This window comes from Dioscorea cayenensis, chromosome 18, assembly GCF_009730915.1.
Source record: "Dioscorea cayenensis subsp. rotundata cultivar TDr96_F1 chromosome 18, TDr96_F1_v2_PseudoChromosome.rev07_lg8_w22 25.fasta, whole genome shotgun sequence".
Classification (NCBI taxonomy): domain Eukaryota; kingdom Viridiplantae; phylum Streptophyta; class Magnoliopsida; order Dioscoreales; family Dioscoreaceae; genus Dioscorea; species Dioscorea cayenensis.
This window is the reverse complement of record NC_052488.1, coordinates 21,876,204-21,893,230: the sequence shown is the minus strand read 5'-3', so window position 1 is coordinate 21,893,230 and position 17,027 is coordinate 21,876,204. Positions and strand designations below refer to the sequence as shown.

General features: G+C 36.1%; 1 protein-coding gene across 4 annotated transcripts; it reads right to left on the bottom strand.

Annotated features, from left to right (window-relative positions):
* Positions 1 to 2: 2 nt before the first annotated feature.
* LOC120282219 (separase) lies at positions 3 to 17,027 on the bottom strand. Of its 4 annotated transcripts, none has more exons than XM_039288978.1 (27): positions 16,366 to 17,027; positions 15,755 to 15,932; positions 15,551 to 15,667; positions 15,331 to 15,462; positions 14,741 to 15,189; positions 14,379 to 14,487; positions 14,071 to 14,196; positions 11,920 to 12,213; positions 11,719 to 11,838; positions 11,392 to 11,613; positions 11,175 to 11,282; positions 10,908 to 11,042; positions 10,392 to 10,763; positions 10,171 to 10,260; positions 9,275 to 9,514; positions 9,060 to 9,183; positions 8,101 to 8,970; positions 7,739 to 7,976; positions 7,527 to 7,635; positions 7,189 to 7,383; positions 5,735 to 5,781; positions 5,423 to 5,652; positions 5,111 to 5,339; positions 3,795 to 4,188; positions 2,712 to 2,951; positions 1,516 to 1,603; positions 3 to 905 (listed from the first exon to the last, which is right to left on the bottom strand). In XM_039288978.1, exons 1-27 carry the CDS (start codon positions 16,998 to 17,000, stop codon positions 529 to 531), a joined length of 6,468 nt encoding a protein of 2,155 aa, XP_039144912.1. In that variant the 5' UTR covers positions 17,001 to 17,027; the 3' UTR covers positions 3 to 528. The 4 variants fall into 4 exon arrangements, with proteins under 4 accessions (XP_039144912.1, XP_039144913.1, XP_039144914.1 ...); XM_039288979.1 differs by having other exon boundaries at positions 5,111 to 5,333; XM_039288980.1 differs by having other exon boundaries at positions 15,551 to 15,658.

The window sequence follows — 17,027 nt, the reverse complement described above, 5'->3', positions numbered from 1 at the left end:
GAAAATTAGAGATGTTTCATAGTTTGAGAGATAATTTGAACCATTTCAGGCAAAAAATCAGTGATTCAGATCACTGCAAATCTATTGAATAGGGAGCGGAAATTGTCTGCTTTACACACTGGCCAACATCCACTGGCATATAAAATAAACAATTGCCTGAAAACATGCCTGCTCTCCACTAGCAAATAATATAAACAACAGCCTAAAAACATAACTGTTCTCCTTATGTTTTACCTCCTGTCAAACAGTTCCATCATCACAACCTGTTCTATATTAAGTGATGCAACTTCAGTAATACACAGTGAATCAAAGAAGTGGCACTATTCTAGAGGGTCCATAAGACATTGTTGTATACAATTGCAAACTTTCCAGTCACAGGGAATGAATTGCAGTTATTTAAGACATCTATATTATGTTAAAGTAATAGATAATCATGTTAAAAAATATAACTGATTTGGGACATGAATAGTTGCTCATATGCACATGCCTTAAAAAGCAAACATATGGTTAAGACAACAAACCAACAATTTAAGTATCCTTCTTCAAAATTCTTGTAGGCACTCCATAACACACTGGAGCAGCTCCAGTCAAGAACGGGAATCTACAGGCATCACGAGCCTTCCCCATGAGAGAGGCAAACCTAAGTTCTTCACCAGAGTCTGTCTGTGAAGCATCTCTTAACCAGGCATCAAGAAGGACCTTACAATAACGGTTGATGTCATTGGACAACACATCCCACAGGTTAGCAATTATAGCTGGACAGCCAGCTAGTAAGTAGGACAAAGGCGGTCCTTCTGGGGTATACTGTCCCTTAATGACAAGAGATCCACTGCTACATCCCATTAGAAGTGTAGCAGCACAGCGATCCAAATTCTCAATCTTCTTCCTAGGCCAGAATTGCTCACCTGCAGCACCACAAATCAACAAAAAATACAGTATGGTAACAGTTGATTCTACTTCTGATGTGTCCAACAAGCAGCACACAAATTAATGGTCCACATTCAAGTAAAAGCCGATGGTCTAGACCATTAGATTTGTTAGAGAATCCAAAGGCTTGACCTTACGCAAGATGCGTATGCAGATGTCCTCTGAGAAGCCATATGATAAGATGAAATTCCACATGCCATAACTTTTTATTTATATGGTGTGAACACTATCAATTGACAATGAAAGATGTTAACTTATGACAAAAATTTAGCTCTTCTGAATACAAACAACTGAAAGAACAAAGCTTTAATCCTTGAAGGCATAGTATTGGATATACAGTTCTTCAATAAAAACAAATTAGTCAATCATATGAACTCTCTTCTATAACAACATTTCCAGTATATTTTTGTGTTCTTATCATTTCATTTTTACAGTAGATCATTTTATCGATTTTAAGCTATCTCTTCTCTAACAACATTTCCAGTATATGTTTGTGTTTCTTATCATATCTTTTTTTTCCAGTAGGTCATTAAATCTATTTTAAGTAAAGATATACATATGGTATGAAAATAAGTATGAGAAGCATACCACTTCCATGACCAAAATATATAAACAAATCATGTTTTTGCAGCGCTGAAGCTAGCTCCTCAAAGGGGGGTACACTGCACACCCGTCCCTGCAAACAAGTAATGTATTAATAACTTAACCCACTACAATGAAGTAATGATGCAAGCATATGCAATACTTAAAATTTTTATGAAAAACCCACCCTAATAAACTAAAAGGAAACAGAGCATTAAAGGCAGGATTTCTATGAAGGGATGCAAAACCTAGTTTCATGAACTCATAGCAACTATCTGAATACACTATCTGATACACCTCATCAGAGAAAACATGATAGACAAATAACAACTTAGTTATCTGATAGCAACCTTATTTTACTAGATTTAATTGTTTAAATAAATACATTTGGTAATTCACCTTTAAAAATATTATATTAATAAACATGTGTCATAATTAGAAACGTAATTTTTTAATCTTTAAGTAGGATTAATATTAACTAGGCCAAAGTTTTGTCAATTTCATAAAAGTTTTCCTTCCAAAATGATTTTATTTTCAAAACTTAACACCACTATCCCAAGCAATTTGAAGAATAACTTAATAAAGTGGAAAAATATGATTTCTTTCCTTTTCCTATTATTTACAGTTTAAAATTGAATGGCCAATGTTGGCATGGCAACACACTGTACTAAACTTCAAAGCTTGAAAGAGGTCACAGGTTCTTAAAAAAATCATAGCCATATCCCATGAACTTCAAGATCCATTTCAAAGTTGAAAAAGATTTTAATTGCCATATGAAGTCATGTCAGATTTAGATAAATGTGTGCTTATTTGAAACCCTACTCATCAACCTCACTTACAAAGGGCATGTCACTAGACACAACCTATAGTTTGGTGGATTTAAAAAATTAGGATTATTCACTGCAAAAAAAGTGCATTTAAAAATGGCCCTATGACGAAATTATTGACTACCTTTACAGAGGCTAAAAATTTAATGATGGGGGTAATTACAAACATCATGGAGCATGACCAAGATAAATTACTTTACATTCCCGTTAGATAGGTCCATGCTATATGCACTGGCCAGAGATGAACTGGGAGCATGACAAGATAATGCAGAGCATCAAAATTCAAACGTAACACCATCAACCCTTTGATAATAAAAAACTACCCACAGTCCTCAAATCTAAATGAGTATAAAATGCAGCAAAACACTAAATTACCTCAGTCATCTCCCTTTTGAACAAATCTTCAAATTCAGTCTGTGTCTCACGCAGATCCCCACTTGGATTAAGCAAGAAGTATGCATCAAATGGGTTTACTAGTGGAAAAGGAGTTTCATTTCTCCTGGCTAAACCCCTTCCATTGTGCATCTGCTTCAGTAACGCAAAGATAGAGGTGACAGAAGGCATGCGGTATACCTCCTGCTTCCTCAATGTAGGTAAGCTCTCCCATGGAAGCATCTACTTTCAGATAACAAAAGGAATACAAATATGTTAAAACGTCAATTTCAAAACAGTTGTACTATAATATATTATTGACAAGGCAAAGGGGACAAAGATGTTTTAAATATGTATTAGCATGCCAGATCAGATTCGAACCCAAAGATTCAGAGATGTCCTCATCACAACATTTATTTCTTCATGATTCCATGAATCTTGCTATTTTATTTAATATTTGCTACATAAGTCATGCTCATGTGTAGTGTGGATTTTTACAGAATGACATGCTAAGAATCTTCCAGAAGAATAGATGATCTAATGATGAACTCCTTAAGCTTGTCAAATTTCTTAGAAACAAATTTATACAACAGAGATAATAAAGAGGCACCAAGAAGACCAGAAAAAGGCTCAAGGACGGAATTGCACAAATGGAAAAGGAAAAGCCCAGGTGACTAGAATTTGTAGGTCAAAACAAAATGACAAGCTATTTCCTATGCAATTAACTTTTTGTCAGAAGCTGGTGCTTCAGGATGTAAATTAATTGAGAGGTTTGCATCAAAACTCCAGTAATCATATTTTGCTATTATGAAGATACTAGCTGCATCAAAATACACCTCTTCATTATGACCAGATTATGCTATCCGCTACAAATACAAAAAATGCATGATGAACATCATTGTGTATACATGTATATACACTTATGTATTAGTAAGGACACTAAAGCAGAAAATTATATTGATAATAATTTCAAGTATCCAACATCCACCTTTTACTGATCCTATAGACAGATAAAGTGTTCAACATAGTTAATAATCCAGATAAGGAAAATAACGAAACACAAGAAGCCTCAAAATCAAAACAAACCTGCATGTCAGCATCCAGCACCAATACAATTGATCTTCTGTTGAAATGCTTCTCTTCAAGTTCCCTTATTGCTTTTAAAATCAGTTTGTAGGAAGAATCAGAAATGTTATCCTTTACTTCCTCAACAGAAAGACATGCAGAGAAGCTCCTTGGCTCCCAATTACCTCTAGCAAAGCAGCCTCTATATGCAAGCAACTGAGCAATCCAGTTTTCTATTTCCAATTCATATTTAGCACTGAGAAAAATTTGAACTAAGTTCTCAAGTGCTTCATACTTGAGTTTTTGTTTTAATTCTCTTACCAACTTTACGTGCACCCTATCTAATTCAGGACAATCAAATGGATCACCTAACAGCAAGAATCTCCAAGTGCCAAAACATAAATCTTCCAAACTCCTGCACAAAGAAAGAAAAAGTCACTTTTACTGATTTTTTACAGCCATTATAAACAAGAAATTTGATATTCAGGATGCCACAACAAATGAGGCAATCAGTCTAGCAAGATTTTACTCAAATGTCCTGTTTAATGAGAATTTCAAAAGACAGGTCATATTGTGATGCCCACAAATGGTGAGTATCGTAAGCTATAATTTGATGGAAAGTGGCGGAGAAACTTTTTGATGAGAATGTAACTAAATTTAGCAACGTAAAACCATATGTCTTATGGGAAACTTAGTAGAATTGGAAGATGAAATGACCAGGAGGGTTAATAATTTTCATTTGCGAAAATTTTCATTGTCATGAGAGAAGGCTTTAATAAATCATAAGGTATTCACAAACTTTGGCACACTGCAGAAGGAAAAATATTGGGTAATAGGAGCAGTTGCAGAACAAGAACAAAACAATTAAGTGTAAAGTTCATTATCTGCATTAAGCCTATAATAGGTGAAGAGCTGATTAATAAGACTTCAGCCAATGCATCTTAAACCAGTAAACTGTAATCTACAGGATTAAAGGTGGAAAAGTACAAACAGAGTTTAAATTATGAGAAGGTCCTCCTAAAGTGTCCAATTCTTGAGCTTTTCTTAGTATATTTATAATAAAAAATGTTAGAGAATAAAAAATAACATCTAGAGAATGAGCATGGCAAATATATGTAAGTGGAATATTGGAGACTAAAATGACATACGAGTTTGAAGATAAACTTGATAAACTAGAATGTAAAAATTAGGCAGGCTCATGAAAGACAAAGAAAAGGTAAGCCTAAGCATAGGTCAACCACCAGAGAGACATCTGGGTGTTTTTCTTAATAATTCAATACATGTTCATAAGTTGTATAGGAGTAAGTGAATAATTACAAGAAACAATAAGCACAAACCTTGTAAAGTTCTCAAGTCGCTTGTTGAGTTTAGCCTTTTGTACCCAATACATAGTACGACTAATATCATCATCAACTTGCAGTTTTGAGCATGAATAGCTTTCCTCCAACATAGAACGAAATTGTGGGGCAACATCATCTATCACATTGCTGCTCCAAGGGCATATCCACTTATCCCTTGTCACAAAGATGGATTGCAAGTCAAAATTAACACTAGTTTGTTCTGTTTCTGAGAAGAAAAAGAAAGGGTTAAACAAGATTTTAAGAATTTAATATTTCAGTTAGAAAGTTGGAAAAATCTGATATAAACACCTTCAGGAACTTGAGTCATGGGCAAGATCACAGTAACAGGTTGCTGGTTTGAACTTATTCTTGAAAAAAACATCCATGATGATATAGGTGTAGCTAGAGATAACATATTTTTGAATATGAATGTGTAACCACTTCCAAGAAAACACAAGCAGATTATTGTTATGCTAGGAAGCCTTCTAAAGTAATCATCAATAAATTCTTCAAGATCTTCAAGTTTATCTGGGGCAATCCTGAAAAGAAATAATTTATTGCATTAGTTTGCAACATTTTACCTTGAAACCTTACTTGATACACGTGGGCAATAAAGAATACCTGAGAGATTCTTGTGCTTCCCTTACCACTTTTGCTAAACTAGATAGCTGCATACACAAGAAAATCAGAAATCCTGAATGGATGAAATCATCAAGTAATCATATCAGATAAAAAAGAATCTTGCAAAACATTTGACACAATAAATAGAATAACATTCGGAGAAATTTAATCATCCCATTGTCAAAGAGAAAGCATTTCCTTTATAACAAGGAGAATTGAATGAGACTAGTGTCAGACCTCAAATATTGCATCAGTATACCATAAAACATGATCTAAATTTCTTAAAAATATTTGTCATTTTATTTATGATTGAAATTAAAGTACACTAAACCCTTAATTTTTTATTTTCCCATTACTAACAACATTTTTCTGGCAAGTTGCGATTAATTTCAAAGAAAATCCATATGCTGAATTGATGGAAATTTTAATTGGATATTTCTAGAAAAATATAAAACAACCAACGCAACCAAAACCTAGTCTATAAAACAAAGGCAAAAGAACATATTGCTATCCAGAATATTTGCTTATGAACAGGTAATGAAGAAAGAGAAGCAGGGAAAATAGCATATATAGGAACTTGTTAAATTTCTAATCATTCAGAAAATCCACTTCATTTATTTTCAAAATATTATTAAAAAATATTAAGATCAAGCAATATGTTACAAGTAGGGAAAATTTGCATGTCCAAAAAGCTCGATTGATTTAACATGTTTCTGATTTTAATTTTACAAACTTTACATGCATTAACAATATATGACAAACAAACAAACAAAAAATACCAACAAACTTGCACATTCTATTGATGCTATCATTTGTGATTAATTCAATGAAAGAATCTGTCATCAAACATTAAAATGACAAAATTGAGAGTTTTATGGATAATGCAACTGATCTTGTTAAACTACTTGGTTGTCATGCAACAAAAGTAAATAATGAAAATAAATATTGTCAAAAATTACCTAAGTTTTTGAGAGCTCAGTTTAGTTTGTTTAGTCTATTTAGTTTATACTCAAGCTCAGCATGAGATTTCTACGATAGACTTGATATATTCATCTTTTGCTCCAAATATTGTTTACAACCAGTTTTACAATGTTAGTCCTGGCTGCATGAAATACAGCCCAAGAATATAAGTATGCTCATAAAAACTGCATCTCACCCAAGTGAGCACCAACTAGGATCATAGGCATTGTGGCAAACCCTTCTCTCACCCAATTTCACGAGGTCAGAAAATGGAATCAATTTGGCAGATTATTGCCAACCTGATAGGCAGCTACAATATGCTCACTAATTTAGCTGGGATTTCCCAATTTGGCCAGGCTTAATTAAAAACTGGCATGCAGGTAACAACTGAAAAGAAATGTTCCAATTAAACAATAACTCAAGATCTAAAAATTTCAAAGGAGCATACAATATCCTACAAAACTTGAAAATGAACTTGAAAAGCAGAAGCAAACCTCAGAATTCCCAGATGAGCATAAGTCTAGCCTCTCATTCAAAATAGACAGATATTTATGATGTTGTCCAGTGCCAATAGAAACTTGATGGAAGAATGCAGCCCAGCTACTGGCAACAAGCTTATCACTAACAAGTGAAGGGAACGGTGCACCAAAAGTGGAAAGCAAATAAATCACAGCAAGCAACCTAGTCACCTGCAGAATGTAGAAAATGATCAACATGCAGCATCTGATGATGTTAGAGAAATAACATTGATACATGACCTGCATTTCTTTAAAATCAATTGGCAATAGAAGATCAGAATAGGTCAGATAATTTAAACAAGAGAAAAGGCTACCTTCTTAAGAAGCAATGGAACATGACGGCAGACAAGAAAGGCTTGCAAGAGCCATGACACAATTGTAGGCATCTTAATGTCAGATAGCAGGCAGCAATTGGCCGAGGAGCTGAAAATGATTTAAATAAACTAGCTCAATCAGTTTAGTAGCATGGAAGTAAACTACAATGTAGATCAAAATTTCAAATTTTTGAAGAATGCAGAAGCATTACCTGTGTTTCTTTGAGAAAAACTGCTTCACAGAAAACCAACAAATATTGTACAGTAGCCTTGCCCGCCCAAGAGCAAAAAGATCAGTTGGAGATTCTCTTCCAATTAACTCGAGCAACAAACAGTGTCGAATCTCAGAATATGCTTCAGAAAGCAACTTTCGGTCATACAAAATAAAGATGCTACGCCAGAATATTTTATGTACTTCATGAACTTCTCCACAAGCTTCAGTACATTTTCCTGCAATTTGAAGATGGTGAAAACAGTAAACATCAAAATCTGTTATAAAGAACGTGTTTTACCCATTCATCAACTTAGTCTCCCAAGTTCTTGAATTGCAAAGCTTTTGGGATGATGAACATACTTATTCTATGAAGTAGACTCAGCAAAAGATGTCTTCGCTGATATTCCCGCTTTACATATATCATACCATGCACAGATCCAGCTTCAACCACCCTCATAATAAGACATCTCCAACAAAATGCCCCATGGCATCTGCATGCTTCATCACATACATTATTAGTAGATTCAGTTTGTTGTTCTTGGGTACGTGTGCGGCAATTTGAGGTCTTCAGGCACTCAAACTGCCCTTCAGCATCAGATTGTGCTCTATGAGAAAATTGGTGGTCAGATCCAGTTCTCGTTGTATCCTTACGTTTTGAGCATTGTTCCTCTTGCACATGCTTTGAAGTCTTTCTTGTCCTTGTAGATCTTCTAGGCTTCTTGTGCTCAGGGTTCATTTCATTATCAACTGGGAAAGCTGAAGGCACTTCTGAATTATGTTTTGGTTTAGACTGGTATTCAAAAGCCATCTTAGGCTCTGACGTACTACAATATTCACATGCCTCCAACTGCTTGGCCTTGTTTGACAAGTGCACTGCAGCATTAGAGGAGATGCTGACAAGCTTCAAGCTAGGATCATCACTATCAACAATCTTCACATTTTTATCCTCACAATGAAGGAAAGGGCAGTTCACCTCTGTGAAATTAAGTTTATCTAGAGCGGACGTATACACACCTAAAGCAGGTGGCTCACTTTGACCAGGCTGCATCTGTCCATTTTTATTTGAAAGAACTCGTTTCAAATCTCCGAACCGCATATCAAGAGATACATCTAAAATTAATTTGCAATGAGTGCAAACAGTGCCCATCATGCAATCACCTAAAATCTGCTTTGCACTGTTAAGTTCACTTTCAGCAAGGTTAGGAAGTTCTCTTTTGAGGTAGAGTTTACCTGAAAAAAAAAATAGAGTAGAATCACGTTCTTAGAATGAAAATGAAGATAGGCCAATATGTAGAGCTCCAAAAGTCAGACAAAATCACCTAAGAGTGACTCAAACATGACTCTGAAAATAGGCAGGCCTAAAACACAAGAAATATTCTTTCCCACTAGAAATAACAGTTCAGCATCTTCAGCATTCCTAGTCAATTCATAAAGATTCCCAACCTGTGTTATCCAACTTATTAGAGTTAAAACAGACAGGTAAACATAGGAGTCAGGAACATACTACCAGTGATCATATGTACAAGATGAAAACCTGCAGCACACTTTCAAGATAACACTTGAGAATATTCCATGGACTAAGAATAGGTCCAGCAGTTTTTTCTTCTTTGGCTATGTCTGGCCAAAATATAGCAACTAAAGATCCCCAGGCCTCTAGTTGGTGAATGTCTACAACCGGTGCAAACTTTGAAGGCTTTATGTGATATGAATGTTTAAAAAATCTAAATAAGACCATTTTCCTCAAACGGAGAGCTTCTGTGGCATACAAAAGACCCTACATTGCAAACAAAGAAGAAAGTTGTCAAAGCAAACCAGTCACAGATTGAAATGATACAACAATTCTAAAATAAGCATGTCAACAAAAGAGATTTTCTACATAAAATATGGTAGGCATAGCTACCATGTTTAAGTTGCAGCAGAGCTCACCCCAGTACAACATTTCAGATATCACAATCAAATAATAAGCAGCAATAAATAGCTTGATCAAACCAAAATGTGGTTAAGTGGTTTAGAGTTTCATGTATTGAAGTCCATTAATCTTCAACCCACAGAGGAAGAATGACTGAAGCAAGCATCTTGGAAAGAAACCATATCACCAGTAAAAATTTAAAGAGAGAGAGAGAGAGAGAAGAGACTTGAATTGTCCTGTGACTTATGAGTAATCTCAATGCACAATTTTTTACTTAAGGGAAAAATAGCCAGCAAACGACAGTTAAATCCTCTTATATACCATCTAAAACATGTATTACAGGTAAAAATGACCAACCAGAACCGCTGCTGCATGAACTAAAAACCAATAGGTGTAAACCACCACTTCATCACTGAAAGCAGAATGTTATAAACCGAAAAAAGGGTCCCTCTATGTCAGTAGCATGTGATAATATACTTCATGGCAAAATTGTGCTGCAATTAAATAAAAACAAGAATTACCTCAACCAATTGTCCACTTGAGGCAAGTCTCTCAGACAGGTCATAGTAGAGACATCCTGCAACGAAAGCTGAATTGCTAGAAACAGGACCCTAAAAAGAGGTAATAATATTATGCAGCAAGTTAGACTAAATCTTAAATAAATGGAGCAAAGAAAATTAGCAAAGGCTCATAAAAAGCCAGAAAATATAGAATATGGCAGAAAAACATAAATGATATTTACATGTGCCATCATGGCAGATGCAGCCTCTGTCACGTCTTCAGATGTGACAACTAAACTCTTAGATCCTCCGGAATGCTGGTTGACTAACTGTGCACAATGGGAACTTGAAATAGAAAGCTTTTGCTTCAAGCCCAAGAGCAAGGGTTGGGAACTTTTCATAGCATTCATCCAGAAATCAATGGAGTTAGCAGGAATATCAAATCTTTTACACAGCATAGCAATGAAAGCTTCATCTAATGGTGAACCACATATGGCATGGTTAAGCCATCTACCTCCCAATAAAATGGCCAATGACTCCTCCATAGATACATTATTCCATTTATATAGTATGACAATATGCTTATAAATCTCATTCTGCAGCTGCGCAAAACCCTATAGAGCAAAAAAATAATATAAAAGAAAATAGAAAATAGAAAACTCTTAATTAAGAATCCATTTTCTTATGAAAAATGATATAAGCATTAAAGTCTAAAAAACCACAAAAAGTACCATCCTGTACAGCACCAGCCATCTTACCTTCAATGATAAGAGATCAGCAATATGATAAAGTAGTGGTATCACACGTATTATGTCAGCTTTACAAAGAGACAAGTTTGTGACATCTGTGTTTGACCAAATCTTCAGCACTCGGCTAATATCATGTAAAAAGACCTGTTCTAGGACAGAAATTTAGGACAAACTAATAAAAAAGAAAAGTGCAACGATGCTGGCATAGTTACAGAACTAAAATAAAGTTCATTAGCAGTAAGAAAATAAAATTATACTGAATATGCATTAAATTACCTCTGAATCATGATCAGACTCCTCAAGACACAATGCACGCAAGCAATATGTAAGCACTAACTGATGCAATGACATATCACGTTCATATGGTCCAGCAGAAAAGTCTTCCTGGTCATTCATTGTGAAACCCCAAGAAAAATCAAATTAGAATGACACAGATGAGCGGAACATACATACATCTTAGATGGAATGAACTATATTAAAAAGGAACACATACTAGTATGGAGATAGCCTCAGACAAATGTTGTATGCTTAATTTCAACCCATCAGTACCATCCATTCTTGCTAGTCTGCTCTTACTGACAAGAACCCTTGCTCTCTGTAAACTATAATCCTTTTTCAAATACAACTCTTGCAGAAGAACATCTGTGATTTTATGTTGCATAGCCCGGCAGAAGGTTGGTTGCCTAGCTTCCATTTCAGCATAAGTTATGAGTTCCTGAAAGCAATTTAATAAAGGACACAAGCAAGCCTTCAGCAAATAAGAAAACCGACCAAATACACATCATGGCAAGAAATTGGTGGCAAGAGCATCAAGATTGACCTGTTCCAAGATAGTACCAAGGGATGCTGTTGAAAAAATTTTCGAAGAGCTTGAAAGAATAGTAGACAGCATTGGAACATTATCTTCCACAAGACTATTTTGGAACTCTTTAAATACAATCTATCATTCATTCAGAAAAGATAGAATGAAACCATCAAAACAAAGAAACAGAGGAAAAATTAACTTTAAAACATAACATACCTTCACCCATTGCTTCACCAAAACCATAGGGCTGAAAAAACTTTTGGACAAATCATTGGCGGAAGACCAATTTAATAGGCTCTCAGCAAGAATTTCATTTAAACTCTCATTGCCACATTGATGAAGCACATCAAGGTAGAAAGAACTGTATGCACACGAACTTGAGATGGAATCCTTGAGTGCATCTTGAGTTAAATCATCAGCACTTCCATCCGCCTTCCCTGCATACTTACAGCCCAGAAGAGAAACATGCGCCCAAATCGCTTGGAAAGATAAATTTAAAGCTATAGAAGCCTGGAAAACGTTTAAGTTAGTGACAGATTGAATGTTACAGTAAATCCTGCCAAACACCACAAGAAATAACACCATTCATTTGCAGTATGCTTGCTAAATAATCTCTAGATAGGATAAACAAGAGTACGTAGGTCATCATAAAACCATCTAATTGATGGATAGCAAATCATGGGATATAATTTAAAGAAAAGATCTAAAAGCTTGCAATTCTAAACATTGTGAGTATTGGCAATCAAATAAACTCAATAATCACTTCTGCAATGTTTCAGTAATTATAGTTACGTTTTAATCAAGATCAGCAGTATATTTTAAAACAAAGATTTACATAGATTTTGACCTCTTATTTGCCATCCACCCTATGTCCAGCAAAAAAGTAAACGAAGGGAAAAGTAATTCTATTTCATGGACTTGTTTATGAAACTCATACTCATAAATCTCTTCCTTAAACCAAGTATAATTCTCCTCGAGACTTAAATAACAACAATCAACAATCAACAGTGAAATATTAACAACAGCATGCCACTCAGTGGAGACCACATTGCAGAGAAAAAAGAGGCAACAATCTCAGGCTTTACATATATATATGACAAAATGCACCCTACAAACATCAGATCATAGATTCACAAATAGCCTCAAGTAGTCTATGGAAAAAGGGGAAAAAAGACTCACTACATGCATACAAGGAAAACATGCGAAAATAGAAGAGCATGACTGGGGAAGCATGTGGCTGCAGCAATAACATCAGAAGAATTGTCGCAAGAGTAACAAATGTCCATAACTCATGTGACTATGTAGCATTAGTTTTTACAAGAAGAACAGACAGCCCGAAGTCCCTGTTAGTCGATCAGGGGCATGCACAAGCCTCGGTGGAGCAAGTGGGGGCAGGGCCCGCGCACACATGGGCGTTGTGACCACCCACACACAACCACCACTCACATCTCCCAGAAATGTGCCCTCGGCCGAGAATCAAACTCTCATCATTTGGAGAAAAACTTTGTCGGCGACCTGAATACTAATAGACCATGTGATCATTGGCACTATGTAGCATTAGTTGAACTGAACTTCACTAATATAGCCCCACCACCTTGAATGTAGTATAAAAATCCTTCAAAACTCATTTGTTGTGCATTTGCATACAGCAAGTGATCCAAAAATTATAATGTCTCTCATTCCCTTTACACTAATGATGCAACACGGTTGCAGTTTTGGTGCAGAACCCTTACACTAGATATTTTCTGCCAAAGACTTATAAAACCCTCCCAGCACAAATGTGGCTTTTTCATGCTAACCAAACTTGGTGAGATTATTTCATTGACAAACAAAAACATCAAATAAAACTCATGGATAAAAACATTATAATACCACTAATTTTATAAATTCACTAGCTACATGTTATTAGTTTCGTTACAGCTTCTATAATCATAATGGCAGTACACCAGTCTTGGCAGTTTAATAAGATAATATGTTGATAGACATGAAATCCTAGGGAACAATGTTTCATAGTTATCAGAACACTGACATCATGCAGAATTTCAACATTCTTAAATAGGCAATCTCTTCAGCAAGAATCTAGGGAAACAACAGCTGTATTGTTCTACAGAAACAATTTCATATGAGCTATACATTATGATCAATTTTTTAGCACAGCAAGAAATATAAAAGAGGATAAAGCATAAAAGCATGAGCAACAAAAATCTGACAGTTATTACATACCTAACCATTTAAGCTCAACATACAAGATAATGGAAAATTCATTTATACTAGGTGATAGTAAACAAAAGTTTGCATGGCTTCACATGTAGATTCACATAAGAACAAAAGTGCAATACAAGAGAGGTTGATAAATAAAGAAGATACCTGCTCCAAATTTTTGGAGTTATACAGATCCACACCAATATTATACAACGAGACAGCAACAGATCTCAGGTCTTGAGGCTTTAACCAATTCATTGTAATAACTTGCTGCACACAAGAGATGCTCTTCTGCATAATAGAAAGTAAGGGAAATTCTGAAATTCTAATAAATCATATAACAATAGAGGAGAAACTTAATGCACAACAAGCCATTTCGCAATCATATTGCAAGATTCCAAATTAACATTTGTATGATTGACAAAAGCACAGTAAACAGAATAACTAAATATTCCTCAAAAACAGAAGCACACCTGAAAGTTTCCATAGGTCAACAAAGCAACTCTGAAACCAGCTATTGCACCATAACCTGCTGCTAGAAGATGCTTACGCAACTTATCCACCAGTTCATCAGATGCATTGCTGCACAAGAAGCCAGGTTGAAATTCAATCAGATGGCTATTTTCAGACATAATCGAACAAAATTTTTGCATAAGGCATAGGAACAAAACAAATCAAGCAAGCAGCAAAAGAATAATGATCAAACATGAATAAGCCAATAAGATAACAATTATGTAGGCAGGAAGTCAAAAAAGCCATATTTCACAAGTTTAAAATCAGACACATGGATAAAAATATCCAAATGGACCTAACAAGATTTTACACCTGGTTTTACCTCAATCCAAATAGAAGAACATCACAAAATTGATAAAGTGCATCCTGAATGCAATTGACATAAGCGGGCAATTGGACCACATCCTTTCCACGATAATTTTGTTCCCATATGGTTCGTATAGTTTCCACTAGTGGTGTACAAAAAAACCCCAGCGCTTGCACATAGGATAGCAGGGAAACTTGTTCATGTGAACTGTCACAAATTTTATAAATACAAGGCCCAGGAAGTTCAGTTGTTATGTTGGGGCATTGTTTCACATGTCTACGCAACGCACAAAGGGATCGAGCCAAATTTTCAAGAAGGACTTCATTGTCAAGAAATAATGAGATGGCAGATGCAGATTTCAAGCCTTCATTCATGGCATCTGTTTGCCTAGCTTTCAGACTGGCATACTCGAAGAACAGGCCAGCAGCATAAAAGGTCAAGATGCAGGCAATGTGTGGCAAAACCTGAGAAATCTTTCATCAGTCAAGTTGTAAAAAACAAATACTTTAATAAAGGTTAACAAACAGTAGATGGGGGATATAAATAGCAACAAGCCATGGACTGCAAAATATATCTAGTTTCTATTCTAATAAGAGATGGGGCACCTGAAAAAAGTCAGCTGCTATATCAAGAAGAAATTCTTCCGCTTCTTTGCATATCACTGAACTTTGATTCTGGCACTTAGTGGCAAAGTGGTACAGAAGGTCAAGAATATCATTGGCATTTACAGTGCCATGCTGTCACAGAAGAACAAAAAAGAGCGTAAGCAATCATGCAATTGGGCAAAGATTTACATTGGCAAATTAACAAACTATGTTACGGTACCTTGCAGTCGCAGACTATAAATCCCAAAGCAGATTTTAATATACTGCGGATGACAAGTGGAGATTTTGCCCAGTTGGGCTCAAAGGAAAAACAAAATTTCCTGGCCATCTGCATATGCTTTCACATAAGGAATTCAAGAGCTTCAAGAAAAGAAGCATAATGATTGAAAGATCTTGATACAAGCATAACAGTCTGAAGTAATACCTTTATGAGATCAAGCTTGCGTGATGACTTCAAGCATTCTGCCATAGTTTCCATGCAAAAAGAACAGAGCATATCTTCATTGAAATTTGAGAAATGCTCCATAATGAATAATGTACAGTGATATAATTCCCAAACAATAGTGCCGAGAAGCTTCTCAGAGACCTCACTATCAGCAAGTCTGGATTTCACAGAACACAAACTTAAGTTTGTATTTTCCAAAGTAAGAAACAACAAACTATTTCAGCTCACTTGCCAGCTATTACAAGTTGCATAACTGGTAATCAAAGAGAACAACTTAGCTCCATAAATATAACAAAAGTTACTTCTGCTGCATCACAGGAGAACAAAAAAACTTGATCAAAACAATAAAGCAAGCAAAAATGTGTGATTTAGATGAAGGCCTAAGACTTCCCGGAGTATGATCACTAGAAGATCAACAAAAAGCTCTAATAGGAGATGGTACTTTAATACATTAAATGCAGCATGAAAGAAACTAGCACCAAAAAGTTAGATTAGGATATCTCAGTCTCAGAATTTGCATATAATCAATCAACTGAAACGCCCTAAGGGCAAAGTTCAGCAAAATGACATTTGAAAAGAGTTTTGCGCACCTAAGCCATGGCCGAACCTGATCAAGAAGGGCCAGAACTCTCAGGTAATCCTCTTCGAGAAAGCTCTCCTTACCGTATGCACACCTCGCCATCCGGCTAACAACATGCACAACATCAGCAGCTAGCTCGGGGTTCTCAAAATCACCCTGTGGTTCCGGAAGCAATTTCGCAGCGTCTCCCCCAATCCTAGACCGAAGCTCGCTGAGCACAGCCAAACCCTCCTCCTCAGTCTCCCGATAACGGCCCCATTCACAGAGCCGGCGAAGGTACGACACCCTCCAGAGGATATCGGAATAGGGCTTCAAGACAAGCGCCGGAGCAACGCAGCTCATACAATCAATGTAGAGTCGGTAGATCGAGAAGAGCTCCCCCGCCATGGCATCGCGATCGGCGGTGGACTTCGGGGGTTGAGAGCACTGTTTGGAGAGGATCTTTATGACAGAATTGAGGAATGGGAGGTATTTGGAGCAAAGGTCTCGGATTTTCTTGTCTTTCTTGGTGGATTTGGAAGTAGCGGACGAGGAGAGAAAGGGTTGGAAGGGTTTCAAGAAAGAGGAGAAGCGCCGGTGGAGACCACGGTAGTCTGAGCCCTCGAGAAGGGCGAGAAGGGAGGAGGGATCCTCATCGGAATCCATGGCGATGGATGATGGAGGTGGGATTGA